This window comes from Mastacembelus armatus, chromosome 23 (genome assembly GCF_900324485.2).
Source record: "Mastacembelus armatus chromosome 23, fMasArm1.2, whole genome shotgun sequence".
NCBI classification, from domain to species: Eukaryota; Metazoa; Chordata; class Actinopteri; order Synbranchiformes; family Mastacembelidae; genus Mastacembelus; species Mastacembelus armatus.
In genome coordinates this window covers 9799079-9813792 of record NC_046655.1, presented here as the reverse complement: position 1 = coordinate 9813792, position 14714 = coordinate 9799079, and the positions used below count along the sequence as shown (strand labels likewise).

Below are 14714 nucleotides of genomic sequence, written 5' to 3'. Positions count from 1 at the left end.
AGGAAGTTCAGAGTTAAACTTTACTTCTGTCTCTGGCTAACAAGTGTCCAAAGTTACACAGCTGGCAGCTGGCCTTTTTCTGTCTAACAAAAAGTCAAAGCCCCTATTCACACTGTAGTATCACACTGAATAACTGCCACACATTCAACGTCTTTAGGCTTAGAGCCTTATTATGATGGTTAAGGATAGATATAAAAGATTTGTTCGGGTTATGTCAAATCTTTCCAATCAAGGATTGGTTGAACTACTCAGTGCCCCCATCTGTGACATGTTTTGATTAACTCCGTGACCTTGAATTCCTGCCTCTGTCTCAGACACCAGAGTGCATTGCCGTGCACATCATTAGCAAAATAATTATGATTAATTAGCAGCAAATCCAATTTCAGATAGCTCAAGAGAGGAAAAAAATATACTTATGAAAAATGGGATAGAGTGAAAGTGTGAACTGCTTACAATCCTCCAGTGGATTTTGTAGTGCATGTGATTATGCTTTCTGCACGTAGTGTTTGGTAAATGTAATGATTATGGTTATTTGAGCAACTGGACTTCCTTACAGCTGTTCAGTGTGGTGATAGATAGATAGATAGATAGATAGATAGATAGATAGATAGATAGATAGATAGATAGATAGATAGACAGATATGCAGAGAGGATTGAAATGAATACTCTTCATCATACATTTGCGAAGACGGTGCGCATATTCACCTCATGAGAGCCTGTATGGACTCTACTTGGTGATGCAGAGAGAGATTAATGCTGTCTGGGCTGGAGGCATGATTAATTGCAGCCAGAGCTCACTGAGCACGATGCAGCCACTAAACAATGGAGTAACTGCTGATCCTGACAGTAAATACAATATAAGAGATGGCATGTACAGCAGAGATGTGTAGGTAGACAAGGACAATATAGACAGTTAAAGAGAAAAGCGACTGCTGGAGCTTGGAGAAAAGTAGTCAGTAGTCAGTAGATGAGTTCTTTCATTGGTTATCTTACATGTGACCAGAGCCTTGTACAGGTAAGTGCTATATGCTGATATAGTTGATTATTTTGTGATAATTTGATTGGGATGTGAATTTAGGATTATAAATTGTCAAGGAAATCACACTTATTTCCAAATTCCTTCTTTTTCTCTGCCCTTATTTTGTCTTGGGAGAGGGAGAAGGAAAGCCTGGTGAAAAAGCCACAGCACTCAGCCAGCACTGGAGGGAGAGCACATGTTTACAACGACTGCACACCCAGTTTGATTGCCCATTTGTTATACAAACAACTGTGATGGGCACAGATCAGACCATCTTCATCTAATTCTTAGTCCTTGGCTGCTCTTATTAGTCCTTCAACATCCCAGCATGCATTTCAGATGTGTTGAGGCAGTGTGAGCAAAGCTATGCCACCCCATAGTGTGGGCTGACTGGCATGTCCTTGGATAGCAGCTGAAAATAGCCCAGATACACAGGCACAAAGCTGTGAAGATGAAGCTTAATCTGGTCTAGGAAATATAGCACCCCTCCCTTTCTTCTTCTCTCTTTTTAATTTCTTCCATCTTTTCTCTTTCTTTTTCACTCAAAATGAGTTTTGTTCTCTCTTCCTACCTCTCTGTGTTCACTCTCCACTGCTGTCTTAAGTTCTGATGCTTGCGCTGCATGTGTCACATTGACACTATCTTTATCTCTCCCGTCCTCTCTTATACTTGCCTTCTCAATCTATATTCCCAGCTCTTCCCCCCTCCTCTGCCCCTTCCCTGTTTTCTTGATTGCTAAATCAATGCTTAAAGTGCGTGAGCAGGGTGTCTCTGGCACAGCATCTGAGCACGGCTACCCACTGCCTCCTCTTCCAAGAAATCTGTCTGCGTGTGGACGTGTATGTGTGTCTTCTTCCTCTCTCTCTCTACACAAAAACACACATCCTTCCATCTGTCCCATCTCAACCTGTGCTGAAGCACAACCACCAGGCAAGCTAACTAACGAGAGCCTTCCACAACCATCTGTCGCATTCCTTGCTGCATCCTCCTCCTTTAACTCCTCTCTTCCCTCCATTTCTCCGTCTCTCACATGCCTCCCCTCACTGCCATCCATCGTACCGTCAAACAGCCTTTTCATAGCCTTAAATTTTGTTTGGCTTTAGTTGATGTGTCAAAATAGCAGTGATGCATTGGTCAAAAGATGAAAGTACAATATGTTCTTGTGCTGATCACAACCTTGCTTTGGTTCCAGCATGGATACATAGTCATCATACAGGACTAAAGGACCCCCTCTTCTAAATATAAGGACTGCCTCTGTTGTTTTGAAGTTTTGTGTTTGATTAATAGAATAAATTGCTGCACATGTGCATGTCCATCAACATGTGTCGGCAGCTAGCTGTCACTGTGAGACAGTTTGCCACACTGATGACCAGTCTTCCTCACCAGCAGCCAGAGTGTGAAAGGGAAATGATTTCAGATTTCAAGCTGTGTTGTTTTATCATGTGGCTGAAACCAGGCCAGACTCTCACACCCAGCCGATTGTTTGGTTAACACAGGGGCCATCACGCCTTCTTACAAGTAGGAAAACGTTTTCCTTTAATCGCTCTCGTTTTATGTTTGTGATTACTTTTATAAATGCAGATTGTCATGTGAAAATTATCAGTCAGTTAATTAATATGTCCAGAAAATCCTGGACAGCAATTGAGATAACTGATGAACTGCCTGACTCATTCTCTGGCTCTAGCATCTTAAATGAGAAATGAGGGATGACGGTTGAAGATGCTGGTTTTCTAGGAAACTGATAGAGATTTGTCGCTACTTTCTTATAGTTTACAATTAAGTTGCAAAATATTAACAAAAAAATCAATGAATATTAGTTGCTATGTTGTTAATTTGCTGCAATGAGGAAACTTCTTAAATCAAATCCATTTAAGTAAAGCTGAGAAAGGCTGTTTGATTTGATCTGATGGGCAGAGGAGCAGAATATTTATTGGTTAAATTTTGATGTTCACATCTATGATTGAAAAATTCACAGTTCTCTAGGACGGAACCTCTCTAGAAAGTCTGAACCAGCACTTTTGTTACTGGCAGCTATGACCAACCAAAATGTTAAATGTTTGTGAAGCATAGACTCCCATCAACCTTACCTCAGTAATCATGGGAAGCAAAGCACTACCACGTCCTCTCTGTTCTAAATCATTCTCAGTACCCACTGTCCCTCTGAGTGGCTGCCAACTAGGCAAGCCTGACCATGCCAACATGCTACGGCACATTTCACTGCATTAACCCAAACACAGGTTGGTTAGTGTTTTGAATAGTAGCCGAGGAGAGGTTTGGAGAAAATTGTTTGACAGTTGTAAAATCAAAACCTATCGTTAGATCTTTAAAAACCCAACACAGTGTCCTTTTTTATTCTGTTCCCCATAGACTGCACTATGATGGACAAGACTTCTTACGCACCGTCAGAAGCATCTACACACATTCACACTAAACACTAGCCAGCACACACAGTCATTTCTGAATACATACAAAGTGGGATTAATTTGTGCTTTTTACATTCTAGCCCTTCAACAGCCACACACTTGTCCATTTACACAAACACATGGAAAAACAATGTCTATTGGAAATGACTAAAGAAAAGGAAGTTTGAGAAAAAGAAAAAGGAAGGCCAGATTCAGCCAACCCCTCCTTCTTTTCTTCATTTTCCTTTTTCATTGCTCTCTCCCTCCTTCCTTCCTGGTGCACCTCCTCCTTTCTCCAGGCCCCTTTCATCCCTTTGATAGAAGGGTTACATTTGTGGAAATGGAGAGGATTTGGAAGCGTGTGTCATGATAGGATCCAGAATGGGCTAGAGCCAATGGGAGGGAGGAAGACAGCAAGGACACATGAAAGAACAGATGAAAAGTGACCTTGTTGACCCTTGGAGCTGTGTATTGAGGAAGGGAGGGAGCAGCGGCGGCAAAATAAAAGCGCGGGCACAGTGAGAGGCAGGAAGCTAATCCTTCCCAGGTGTTGTGCCAGTGTTGACGGGGGGTGCCAGTCCAGCACAGTGGCACAGCGGACATCAAGCCCCCCTCACTCCTCAGTGTGTAGCCCCTTAAAGAGGCTGTCTGAATGGTGAGGGGTGGTAGGGCTGCAGGTGGCAGCCGAAAACACTTGGAACAAAACCTACACACACACAAACACAATGGACACTAATCCTGAAATATTGATGCCTATGGTAGTTACTTACTGAAGCAGAGGAAGGGGTGTTGGGGTGTTTGAGGTGTTCTGAGAGATTACCCACACACCCCTGCTGCTGGCCAAGAAGGTTGCTGTCAAAGGATATTCGATCCTTGCCTCTCCTCTTTCTCCCCTCGCCGCCGCTGCTGTTGTTATTATGTATGCATATTAGTCATTCACACGGGATCACTCAGACTGTTGGCCCAGGCCAACACATACACACAGATGCAGACACATACCATTTTGCCACACCAGTGGAGCATGGATGCCAGGCAGAGAAAGAGACTGAGATGTATTCATTCACTTTCTATTGTGCACGGATCGAGTGTTAGTCTAGTGAATAGGCAAGGGAGCGCTTGATAATGAGGCCAGTGTTATTACAGAGCCGCTCCAGCCCCTAACGACATCAATCCATCGGGATCAAATAAAGGCTTTTAATTGCTTTGCCTCATATTAAAATCCCCATCGCCGTAGACAACCTGCCCTTGGCGTGCCTGAGCATAAAAGCCAGCTGAAAGATTGTCTGAAAGGCCATCATATAGCATGTGCAAAGGTTCTCTCAATTCATGTCTTTGCAATTATGTTTGTGTAACGAAAGCGTATTCATTAGCAGCGGTCATCATTTTTAGTAGAATATTTGATGGTGTTGAATATTTATGATGGTAATAAAAACATGGGGATCAGATGTTCATTATGTGCTTTGTCTTTTTGCAGGACTGAGTCTGTTGCAGAGAAAATGCTGACCAACTGGTTTACCTTCCTCCTCTACAAGTTTTTGAAGGTAGCAAGATAAATACTTTTTACTTTCCTGAACATTTTAAACTCTTAAATATGTTGTGTTTGTTTTTTTTTCTCTCTTTAGGTGTCATGATCACTGTCACTCACTGCTGGCTTCTTTAACTTCACTGATACTTAATACTGATGCTCGCATTTTTTTCTGAAATTTGTAATGTAACTAATTAGACACAATAGTAAGTAGTCATCACTTAGGGAATCAGTCAATAAAGTAATTTGTTGTATGTTTTCTTAACTGCGTTAATGCCGAACAGTATTTGTAATTACTGGCAGTATATGACTTATGGCCGACACCTTTTCATAATAAAATTTTCCGTTATTTTAAAATGTATTCATGAGCCACTGATCCTGCTCTTAAGATTCAATTTGTCTGTTCTAGTATGTCCATTGAATAGTAGTTTCCACCAAAAGCAAAAATGCTAATCCTCTCTACCTTTAAGTCTAAAAACTGTCAGCATCATTGTGTTTTCCTCCTGCATCTCTACACTCAGCTCTTTGCTGCAGCTCCGAGAAGGATAGCAAAGAAAAGTGCTGAATTCTTCTGCTTGGTAAAAAGCAGTGTTTTTAAGAAGAAGGCTTTAGTCTGTATTTTTCAGTGTTTATCCATCAAACCTTTCCCAGACTCTGGTGTCATTTGAGCAGTGGTCATATATTGATATATGGTACAATTTATTTAATTTCAGGAAACAACAGACATGATACATGATGTGTCTAAGTGTTGTAATCTGGAAAAACGTTACTTTGCTGCCAGTGTGTTGAGCACAGAAACAACTTCCATGATTTGTTTTTCTCTCCATATACCCTCAAACTTTTTCTCTGGTTCTCTCTTTTCAAATCTCATTGCAGGAGTGTGCAGGCGAGCCGCTCTTCTCGCTCTTCTGTGCCATCAAACAGCAGATGGAGAAAGGCCCCATTGACTCCATCACAGGAGAGGCGCGCTACTCGCTCAGTGAGGACAAGCTCATCAGACAACAGATTGACTACAAGACACTGGTAAGGGGTTCACCTGCCTGGGGGTCCTAGGGCTAAAAGTGTACACTTAATATGCTTTCAGGGACAAGAGGAGAGAAAAGGGTGGTTATGGGTTGTCAGTCATGAGATGCGCAGCGGGACACAAAGTTATCGTTGTCACGCTTGACATACAGAGGGCACAGGACGGGTGACCTTACTTCCTGTTGATACTGGAGCTGTCAAGGCAAAAAGGCAGGGGTTGGGGATAAGAAGGAAGGAAAAGGTTTGTGCATGTATGTGTCTGCACAAGCTGAGAGCCAAAGGAGAACTCTCTCTCTGGAACCTCTCTGTTACATACTCCACAAGTCTATGTCTGTTGTCCTCCTTCTATTGGGACTCAGACACTGTTTAGTACTTCTTCCTTTGTTTTAAAGTGTTAGATCAATTTGTACTCTTACATTCTAGGAAAATTGATTCTTCATGTCCATGGTGAACTCTGATGAGGAAATTTGCTTCAGACTGCCCTTTTTGCAACTGCAGCTCCAGTATTCCAGTTTGTCTAGATGTTTACCCCTACCTCCCTCTTAAAGTGGTAGTTGTGTGTGCATTTTTGCTACAGGTGGTAAACTGCATCCATCCAGAGAATGAGAAGAGCCCTGAGATCCAGGTTAAGGTGCTGAACTGTGACACCATCAGCCAGGTGAAAGAGAAGATCCTGGATGCCATTTATAAGAACGTCCCACACTCACACCGCTTAAAAGCCTCCGACATGGACCTCGGTATGAATTTTTGACTTGTTAGATATTAATAATTTGAAAAAAGCATGAAAATATTCTTTGGTGTGTTAAATTTACTGCTCCTGCACATCCCTGTAGTCACTGTACAGATTGTCAAAACATTTCTATCCGTGCAGTAATATTGATGTGCCAGAAGAAAACAGACTGAACCCATTGATTTTTACAAAGACCTTCACATCCCACCCAGGCCTCTTTAAAAAGTACGAGTCTTCTTAGATATAAGAGAAGGAGCTCTTTTTTTTTTTTTTTTTTTTTTTTCCACCTCGGGAGACTTGACTTCCTGGCTCTGTTGGCTCAGATGTCTGAGATTGGTCTCAGCCCTCCCCAAATTTCCCATCGATCGACTCTCTTGTCGACTAGCGTCTGAGTCAGATGATTGATCAGCTAATCAATTGAGACGCTCAGTGATTTCTTCCCTACACAATCCTTTTCTTAGTGTTCCTTGATTCTTTTTTTCCTTTCTGGGTAGGAGAGGATATGCAGGAGCGACTTGACTCGGCTCTCCTTATGAATACAGGCCCTTGTTACCATTTATGACCCCTCATGGGCAGTTACATTATGTAGTTATTTTCCCTGAGTTGTATAATTATATTTCAACTTGGGTCACATATATTTGTAAATTACTTTAAGGGGCCTCTGTTAGGGGAAAGGGATGTAATGATATACCTTCTCTACAAGACATCTAGTGATCAGGGGATTTGGTACACCTTATGTCTGCATAGAACCTGCGCGCAGACATGCATGCACGTGAACAAAACAATTGGTATCCATGATTGTTTGTGTGCCAGTGCCTACAAGCTGTCTATTCACTGTGCTTTTTATGGTTTAATATTACCAGATGGATTTTCACAGCCCCTGTTGTGTGTTCGCAATAACATATTTATAATCAACCCCTGATCTAAGATGGGCTGAGTGCATACCATAGGGAATCTGCCTGTGTGATAGTTAAGTGAAGAGATTGGTTTAGCCTTTGACGACACTGCTGGATAAAATTGTTTTATGCCCCCCTTTGGGCAGGATGTGTTGTTCTATTATTGTTTTATTATGGAAGGGAATTGGAAATTGCCGGAGTTAGCTGGACAGTTACTGTATGTGTGTAATTGAGAGTATGAGGATGAATGAGTAAAGAAAACCTCACAAGACGCCGTGTATGAATTTTTGTTACGGTGCTATATTATCAGTATGTACTCGACTTTTCTGCTTTTATTAACTAGACCATGAACAGACTGAGAGCATATGTTAGATATATTCTTTCACACCTGCAGAGTTTTTTTTATTTGTTGTTTATTTGTTATCTGTTGGAATTAGTATCTTTACACATATAAACACATATACACAGATGGTTTGCACTGGCTAATAGGGAAAATGGGATTGTGTCCTGACACAGGCCAATTCAATTCAATTCAATTCAATTTTATTTGTATAGCGCCAAATCACAATACAAATCATCTCAAGGCACTTTACAAAAACTAAAACTAAAAACCCAACAAATCCCTTATGAGCAGCACTTGGCGACAGTGGAGAGGAAAAACTCCCTTTAACGGAAGAAAAAAACCTCCAGCAGAACCGGGCTCAGTTTGGGCGGCCATCTTCCTCGACCGGTTGGGGTGAGTGGATAGAGCAGAGAGAAAAGAACAGCAACAATAAACAACAAATAGACACTGCAAGTTGGTGGGGCCAGTAACTGCACATCAGCGATAAACAGCTCCAGGACCAGGGACACCTGCAGAAGGTACAGAGAGGGAGGGAGGGAGAGAGCACAAACTAGGGGAGAGAGAGAGCACAAGGTTAGTAACATCCAATGGTGGAATATACATGAGGTGGGAGAGAAGGGGGGGATTAGGGTAGGGGAGCTCAGTGCACCGATGGTCCTCGGGCAGTCTAGGCCTATAGCAGCATAACTAACTAAGGGATGGTTCAGGGTTGCCTGAAGCCAGCCCTAACTATATGCTTTGTCAAAGAGGAAGGTTTTAAGTCTAGCCTTAAAAGTACAGAGAGTGTCTGCCTCCTGAACCCAGGCTGAGAGCTGGTTCCACAGGAGAGGAGCTTGATAGCTAAAGGCTCTGCCTCCCATTCTGCTTTTGAGAACTCTGGGAACCACAAGTAGGCCTGCACTCTGAGAGCGAAGTGGTCTATTGGGATAATATGGTACTATGAGGTCTTTAAGGTATGAAGGAGCTTGATTATGAAGGGATTTGTATGTGAGAAGAAGGATTTTAAATTCTATTCTATATTTTACAGGGAGCCAATGAAGAGAAGCCAATATGGGAGAAATATGATCTCTCTTGCTAGTTCCTGTCAGGACTCTGGCTGCGGCATTCTGGATTAATTGGAGGCTTTTTATTAAGATATTAGGACATCCAGATAATAATGAGTTACAGTAATCTAGCCTTGAGGAAACAAATGCATGGACTAGTTTTTCTGCATCATTTTGAGACAGGATGTTCCTAATTTTGGAAATGTTGCGCAGGTGAAAGAATGCAGTTCTAGAAATTTGTTTTATGTGTGAGTTAAAGGACATGTCCTGGTCAAAAATAACTCCAAGGTTTTTTACAGTAGTGCTGGAGGCCAGAGCTATGCCATCTAGAGTAGCTATAATTTTAGAAAAGTTATTTCTGAGATTTTTAGGCCCAAATATAATGACTTCTGTTTTCTCCGAGTTTAAAAGTAAAAAGTTACTGGTCATCCAAGCCTTTATGTCAGTTAGACAGGCTTGAAGTCTGGTTAACTGGTTTGTGTTAACAGGTTTAATAGATAGATATAACTGAGTGTCATCCGCATAGCAGTGGTATTTAATAGAGTGCTTCCTAATGATATATCCTAAAGGAAGCATGTACAGGGTGAACAGAATCGGTCCTAGCACAGAACCTTGTGGAACTCCATAACTAACTTTTGTTCGTGTGGAAGGTTCATCATGGACATGAACAAACTGGAATCTGTCCGATAAATAGGATTGGAACCACTTTAACGCTGTTCCTCTGATACCAATCACATGCTCCAGTCTCTGTAATAAGATGTTGCGGTCAATGGTGTCGAATGCTGCACTAAGGTCTAGGAGGACAAGTATCAAAACAAGTCCATTATCTGAGGCTAAGAGAAGATCGTTGGTAACTTTCAACAGTGCTGTTTCTGTACTATGATGTGCTCTAAATCCTGATTGGAAATCTTCAAATAGTTCATTCCTGTGTAAGTGGTCTGATAGCTGCTTAGCAACAGCTTTTTCTAGGATTTTAGAAATAAATGGCAGGTTGGATATTGGTCTATAATTAGCCAAGACTCCTGGATCAAGACTAGGCTTTTTGAGTAAAGGTTTGATTACTGCAGTCTTAAAGGCCTGTGGTACGTAGCCTGATACTAGAGATAAATTTACCAAGTCCAATAAAGATGAGTTCATTAATGGCAGGGTGCCTTTAAGCAGTCTAGTCGGGATGGGGTCCAAGAGACACGTTGATGATTTCGATGAAGCAACTACTGATGTAAATTCAGAGAGATCTATAGGAGAGAAGCAGTCTAAACATAAGTGAGGTCCTACAGATGATTCAAGAGCTACTGTAGTAAAAGATTCATTTATTGCAGGTATAGGAAGCATCTGCTGAATTTTATCTCTAATAGTTGTGATTTTATTTGTAAAGAAACTCATAAATTCATCACTGCTGAGAGCTAAGGGAACACTGGGCTCAACGGAGCTGTGACTTTTTGTCAGCCTGGCTACAGTGCTGAAAAGAAACCTGGGATTGTTCTTAGTTTCCTCTATTAGTGATGAATAGTATGCAGTTCTGGCTTTACGGAGAGCTTTTTTATATGTTAGTAGACTGTTTTTCCAGGCTAGAAAAATTTCCTCTAAGTTTGTGGAACGCCACTTCCTTTCCAGCCTTCGTGATGCCTGCTTTAAGGTACGAACATGTAAATTATACCATGGGGCTAGTCTTCTCTGAATCACTAACTTCTTTTTCAGAGGGGCTACAGAATCAAGCGTTTCACGCAGTGAGGTTACAGCGCTGTCAACAACATGATCAATTTGGTAGGGAGTAGGATTAAGGCAGCTGCCCTCCATTATGTTTATACTTGGCATAGATGCAAATAAAGATGGAATCATTTTCTTAAATTTATTAACAGCGTTGTCGGATAAACATCTGCTGTAGTGGAATTTTCTTCCAGACGCTGCATGATCCATCATTTTAAATTCGAAAGTTATTAAAGAATGATCTGACAAAACAGGATTTGGGGGAAAAATTATTAGATGTTCAATTTCGATGCCATAGGTCAGAACAAGATCAAGGGTGTGATTAAAACAGTGGGTGGGTTTATTAACGTTTTGAATGAAACCAATTGAATCTAATATAGAATTAAATGCAATGCTGAGGCTGTTATTTTCAACATCTACATGAATGTTAAAATCTCCCACTATAATGACTTTATCTGATCTAAGCACTAAATCAGACAGAAAGTCAGGGAATTCAGTTAAAAACTCTGAGTAAGGAACAGGTGGACGGTACAAAATGACAAGTAGAACTGGTTTTTGTGTTTTCCAGTTTGTATGTGAGAGACTAAGAGTGAGGCTCTCAAATGAGTTAAAATTGTTCTGAGGATGAAAGTTTAATAATAAGTTTGACTGGAAGATTGCAGCTACTCCTCCACCTCGACCTGTGCTTCGAGGAACATGATAATTTTTATGACTGAGGGGGGTTGATTCATTCAGACTGACATATTCATCCTGCTGTAACCAGGTTTCAGTAAGATAAAGTAGGTCAATTTGGTGATCAGTTATCAAATCATTTACTAACAGAGATTTAGAAGAAAGGGACCTAATATTTAATAATCCACATTTGACAGTTCTGTTTTTCTGTTCAATAAGAGGAGTGGTCTTAATTTTTATTAAGTTTTTATGAATAACTCCTCTTCTGTTAACTTCTGATTTGTTTGATTTATATGTTCGAGGGGCAGACACAGTCTCTATGTGGTTTGAAGGGGGCGGCGGCTCTAAGGAAACTGCAGAGAAGCGTTTTAGACTGAGTCTCTGCATCCCGGTCCCCACCCTGGATTGTCAGGCTTTAGGTCGGCTAAGAAACTCGGCCAAATTCCTAGAGATGAGAGCTGCACCATTCAAAGTGGGATGGATGCCATCTCTCGCTATCAGACCGGGTTTTCCCCAGAAAGTGGCCCAATTGTCTATGAAGCCCACATCGTTTGCTGGACACCACCTAGACAGCCAGCGACGGAACGACGACATGCGGCTAAACATGTCATCGCTGGTCAGATTGGGGAGGGGTCCAGAGAAAACTACGGAGTCCGACATTAATTTAGCAAAGTTACACACCGACTCAACATTAATTTTAGTGACCTCCGATTGGCGTAATCGGGTGTCATTGCTGCCGACATGAATAACAATTGTTAGCCAGACATCGTACTGCAGGTATTTCCCTCTGCTGCAATCCACAGTCCTCTGCAGGACAGAGAAGGAAGATAGGACCTGTGTGTGTCACTAGTAGCAAATGTGTGTCAGCCTCTCAGTGGATTATAGTCACCTTCAGCCTCTCTCTTCAACATCAGCTTCCTTACACTGCCCAAAGGCCTTAACTCTTTTGCTGTGTTTGACTCTGTAAAGCGAGTCCACACACACACACACACACACACACACACACACAGCCTTGCCTGTCTCTTCCCAATGAGTAGAGACCACCAGATTTGGGAATTGGAGTAATCTCAGTTTGCTCTGGTTTCGCATCATGTTTATTCTTTCATTTATTCATTTCTTCCATTCTCTTTTCTGCTCTTTCCTGCATTTGTTTACCGAGATGGCTGGAGCCGAGCTCTCATTTGCATCTTTATGGAAAGATGTACTGTATAGACAAAAACAACAGGAGAATCTTTATTTCCTGCAGATTTTTCAGATGCTAACACAGTTCTGGTCGACTCTCCAAAGACAGGCCTCATCATGCACCACAGTGATTGGTGCTTTGTTTTCCTGTTTGTGATCAGAATAAGAGATGACAGTGGCCGATGCAAGTGGGAAGCACAGCAAGGAGCACAGACACAAAAACTTATTCATAAAGCCCATGATGTCTGTGAAAAGAATAGAGGAATCAGCTGCTTGTTTGTTTTTGTGATGGCTTTCCCTTTTCACTATGGTAATGTTGCTGGAGTTTCTATCAAGGCTTTTGGTTTTTGGTTGTGAAATGTGGGAAGGGAGATGCATATATAGCATAGATGGAATTTGGATGTTAGGTCGTGTAAATGCCGACCATGTTACTGTGATGTGAAGGAGAGCTTTTCTATTGAAAAGCATTAAAATGCTTCGTGTTTATAGCTTTCTTCAGTTTCTCCATTTAGCTTGGGATCTGAGTCTGAGTCTTTCTCATAAATCTCCCAGGAATACCAATAAAAGCAGCTAGGCAGGGGCCTTAGAACAGTGGATGGAGATTTGACAAGGGGAGACCAGGGACCAATAGCATCTTCAGAGAGCAGTGCATAAGGACTGGTGCTGCAGATGGAAAAGGAAGTGCACAAGCCCTGAGTATGCAGCTGTAATCACACCCATCGATCGCAACAGCAAAAGAGATGGAAAGGAGCAAAAAAAAGCACAGAGTGAGGGATTAATTTACCTCGCCTCTTGTTACAGTCTCTTACATGTGCCATTTCTATTTTGGTTCTAAATCTCTTTGTATTTCTGCTTCATGCCTAATATTTTGTCTTTTCTCTTTTTTGATTATATTCAGCCTTTTCATGACAATGTGAAATGATTTTTTTGAAGAAAGCAAAATCCTCAATATATAAAGATGGAGATAGTTTTCTGGCAAACTGATGAGAAGAGAATGATCCTTTTTCGGACACATTTTCTGGTATAATATGTTTTGTGTTTTTCTTTTCACTACAGAATGGCGCCAGGGCCGAGGACAGCGCATGATCCTGCAGGATGAGGATGTAACCACTAAGATCGAAGGCGACTGGAAGAGACTGAACATGCTAGCCCATTACCAGGTATGTTCTGCCTTATACTTGTTCTGTTGTCCAGCTTCAGTTTTTAAACACCTAACACATATTGTAATTACTGATAAACTAGTATAAAGTATGAAGATTTAAAAAAATAATGTTAAATGTTTTTTTTTTTTCATCTGGAAATTTCAATACTATTTCAAATTTTAGAAATTCAAATGATTTTGAAAGTATTTTGCAAAAGAAATTATAAAATATAATCTCAAAGACAAGAAACTTAGCATCATCTGTTTGGAGCATTTTATTGATGGATTATATCTTTTATTTAAAAGAAAAGTGTAGGTGTTTTAAATCTGTTCACAGCAAAGGTCCATAAACACATTAAGAAAAACAATTTTATCCTAAGCAGCAGGTGATATTTAAAGACTCTTCTTTTTTTAGTTATCGATATTATCCTGTCTGTTGTATATCTTGCTGCCTCTGATGCCATCTGACCTCACCTCCAACTTGTAATGGGAAATGTAATCGGCAATCGGTTTATTGAAAGCCTTCAGTCCTTAAAAGCGAAGCACGACTCTTATTTGTGACCCAGACAAACCTGAAGAAACTACAGTGTGTTACTTGTATTTTTACGATATATGCATATAGGTATTAAATAAGTCAAGCACATCTAGACATCTCTGCTGTGTGCTGGATATTTTTACATTTTGTGTCTTATGAGTAGTTACTGTCTATCTACCAGAATAACTCATGGGTGGAAAGCAGGTCTTCTTTGTTAACACTGTCTTAATAATTCCCGCAGCAAAGCAAGCAGCCACTGTCTTCTGCAAGTGCAGTTTGTGTGCCGCTTAAATTAAATGTCAGCAGCAGCAAGTGTCAACAGACTTGGAGTGCATGGCGCGGGTGGAATGGATTAGGGAGCTGATTTGAATTGGAGATAAGATAATGAAGACAGAAGTTAATTCTTTTTTTTTTCAGGCTGGGGATAAGGGTGCCTTATCCTTGACAGACCACCAAAAACACTCTCATTCACTAAAGATTTGTCAGCAGGCTGAGCA

At 41.1% G+C, this 14714-nt stretch overlaps 1 protein-coding gene across 1 annotated transcript in view; it reads left to right on the top strand.

Moving 5' to 3' along the window:
• plxna4 (plexin A4) overlaps positions 1-14714 on the top strand; it is a 205264-nt gene that overhangs the window by 172740 nt on the left and 17810 nt on the right. The window contains exons 23-26 of the mRNA XM_026326876.2: positions 4895-4961; positions 5822-5968; positions 6546-6705; positions 13598-13701. Of these exons, the coding sequence (XP_026182661.1) occupies positions 4895-4961; positions 5822-5968; positions 6546-6705; positions 13598-13701 (478 nt within the window). The remainder of the gene's footprint in view (positions 1-4894; positions 4962-5821; positions 5969-6545; positions 6706-13597; positions 13702-14714) is intronic.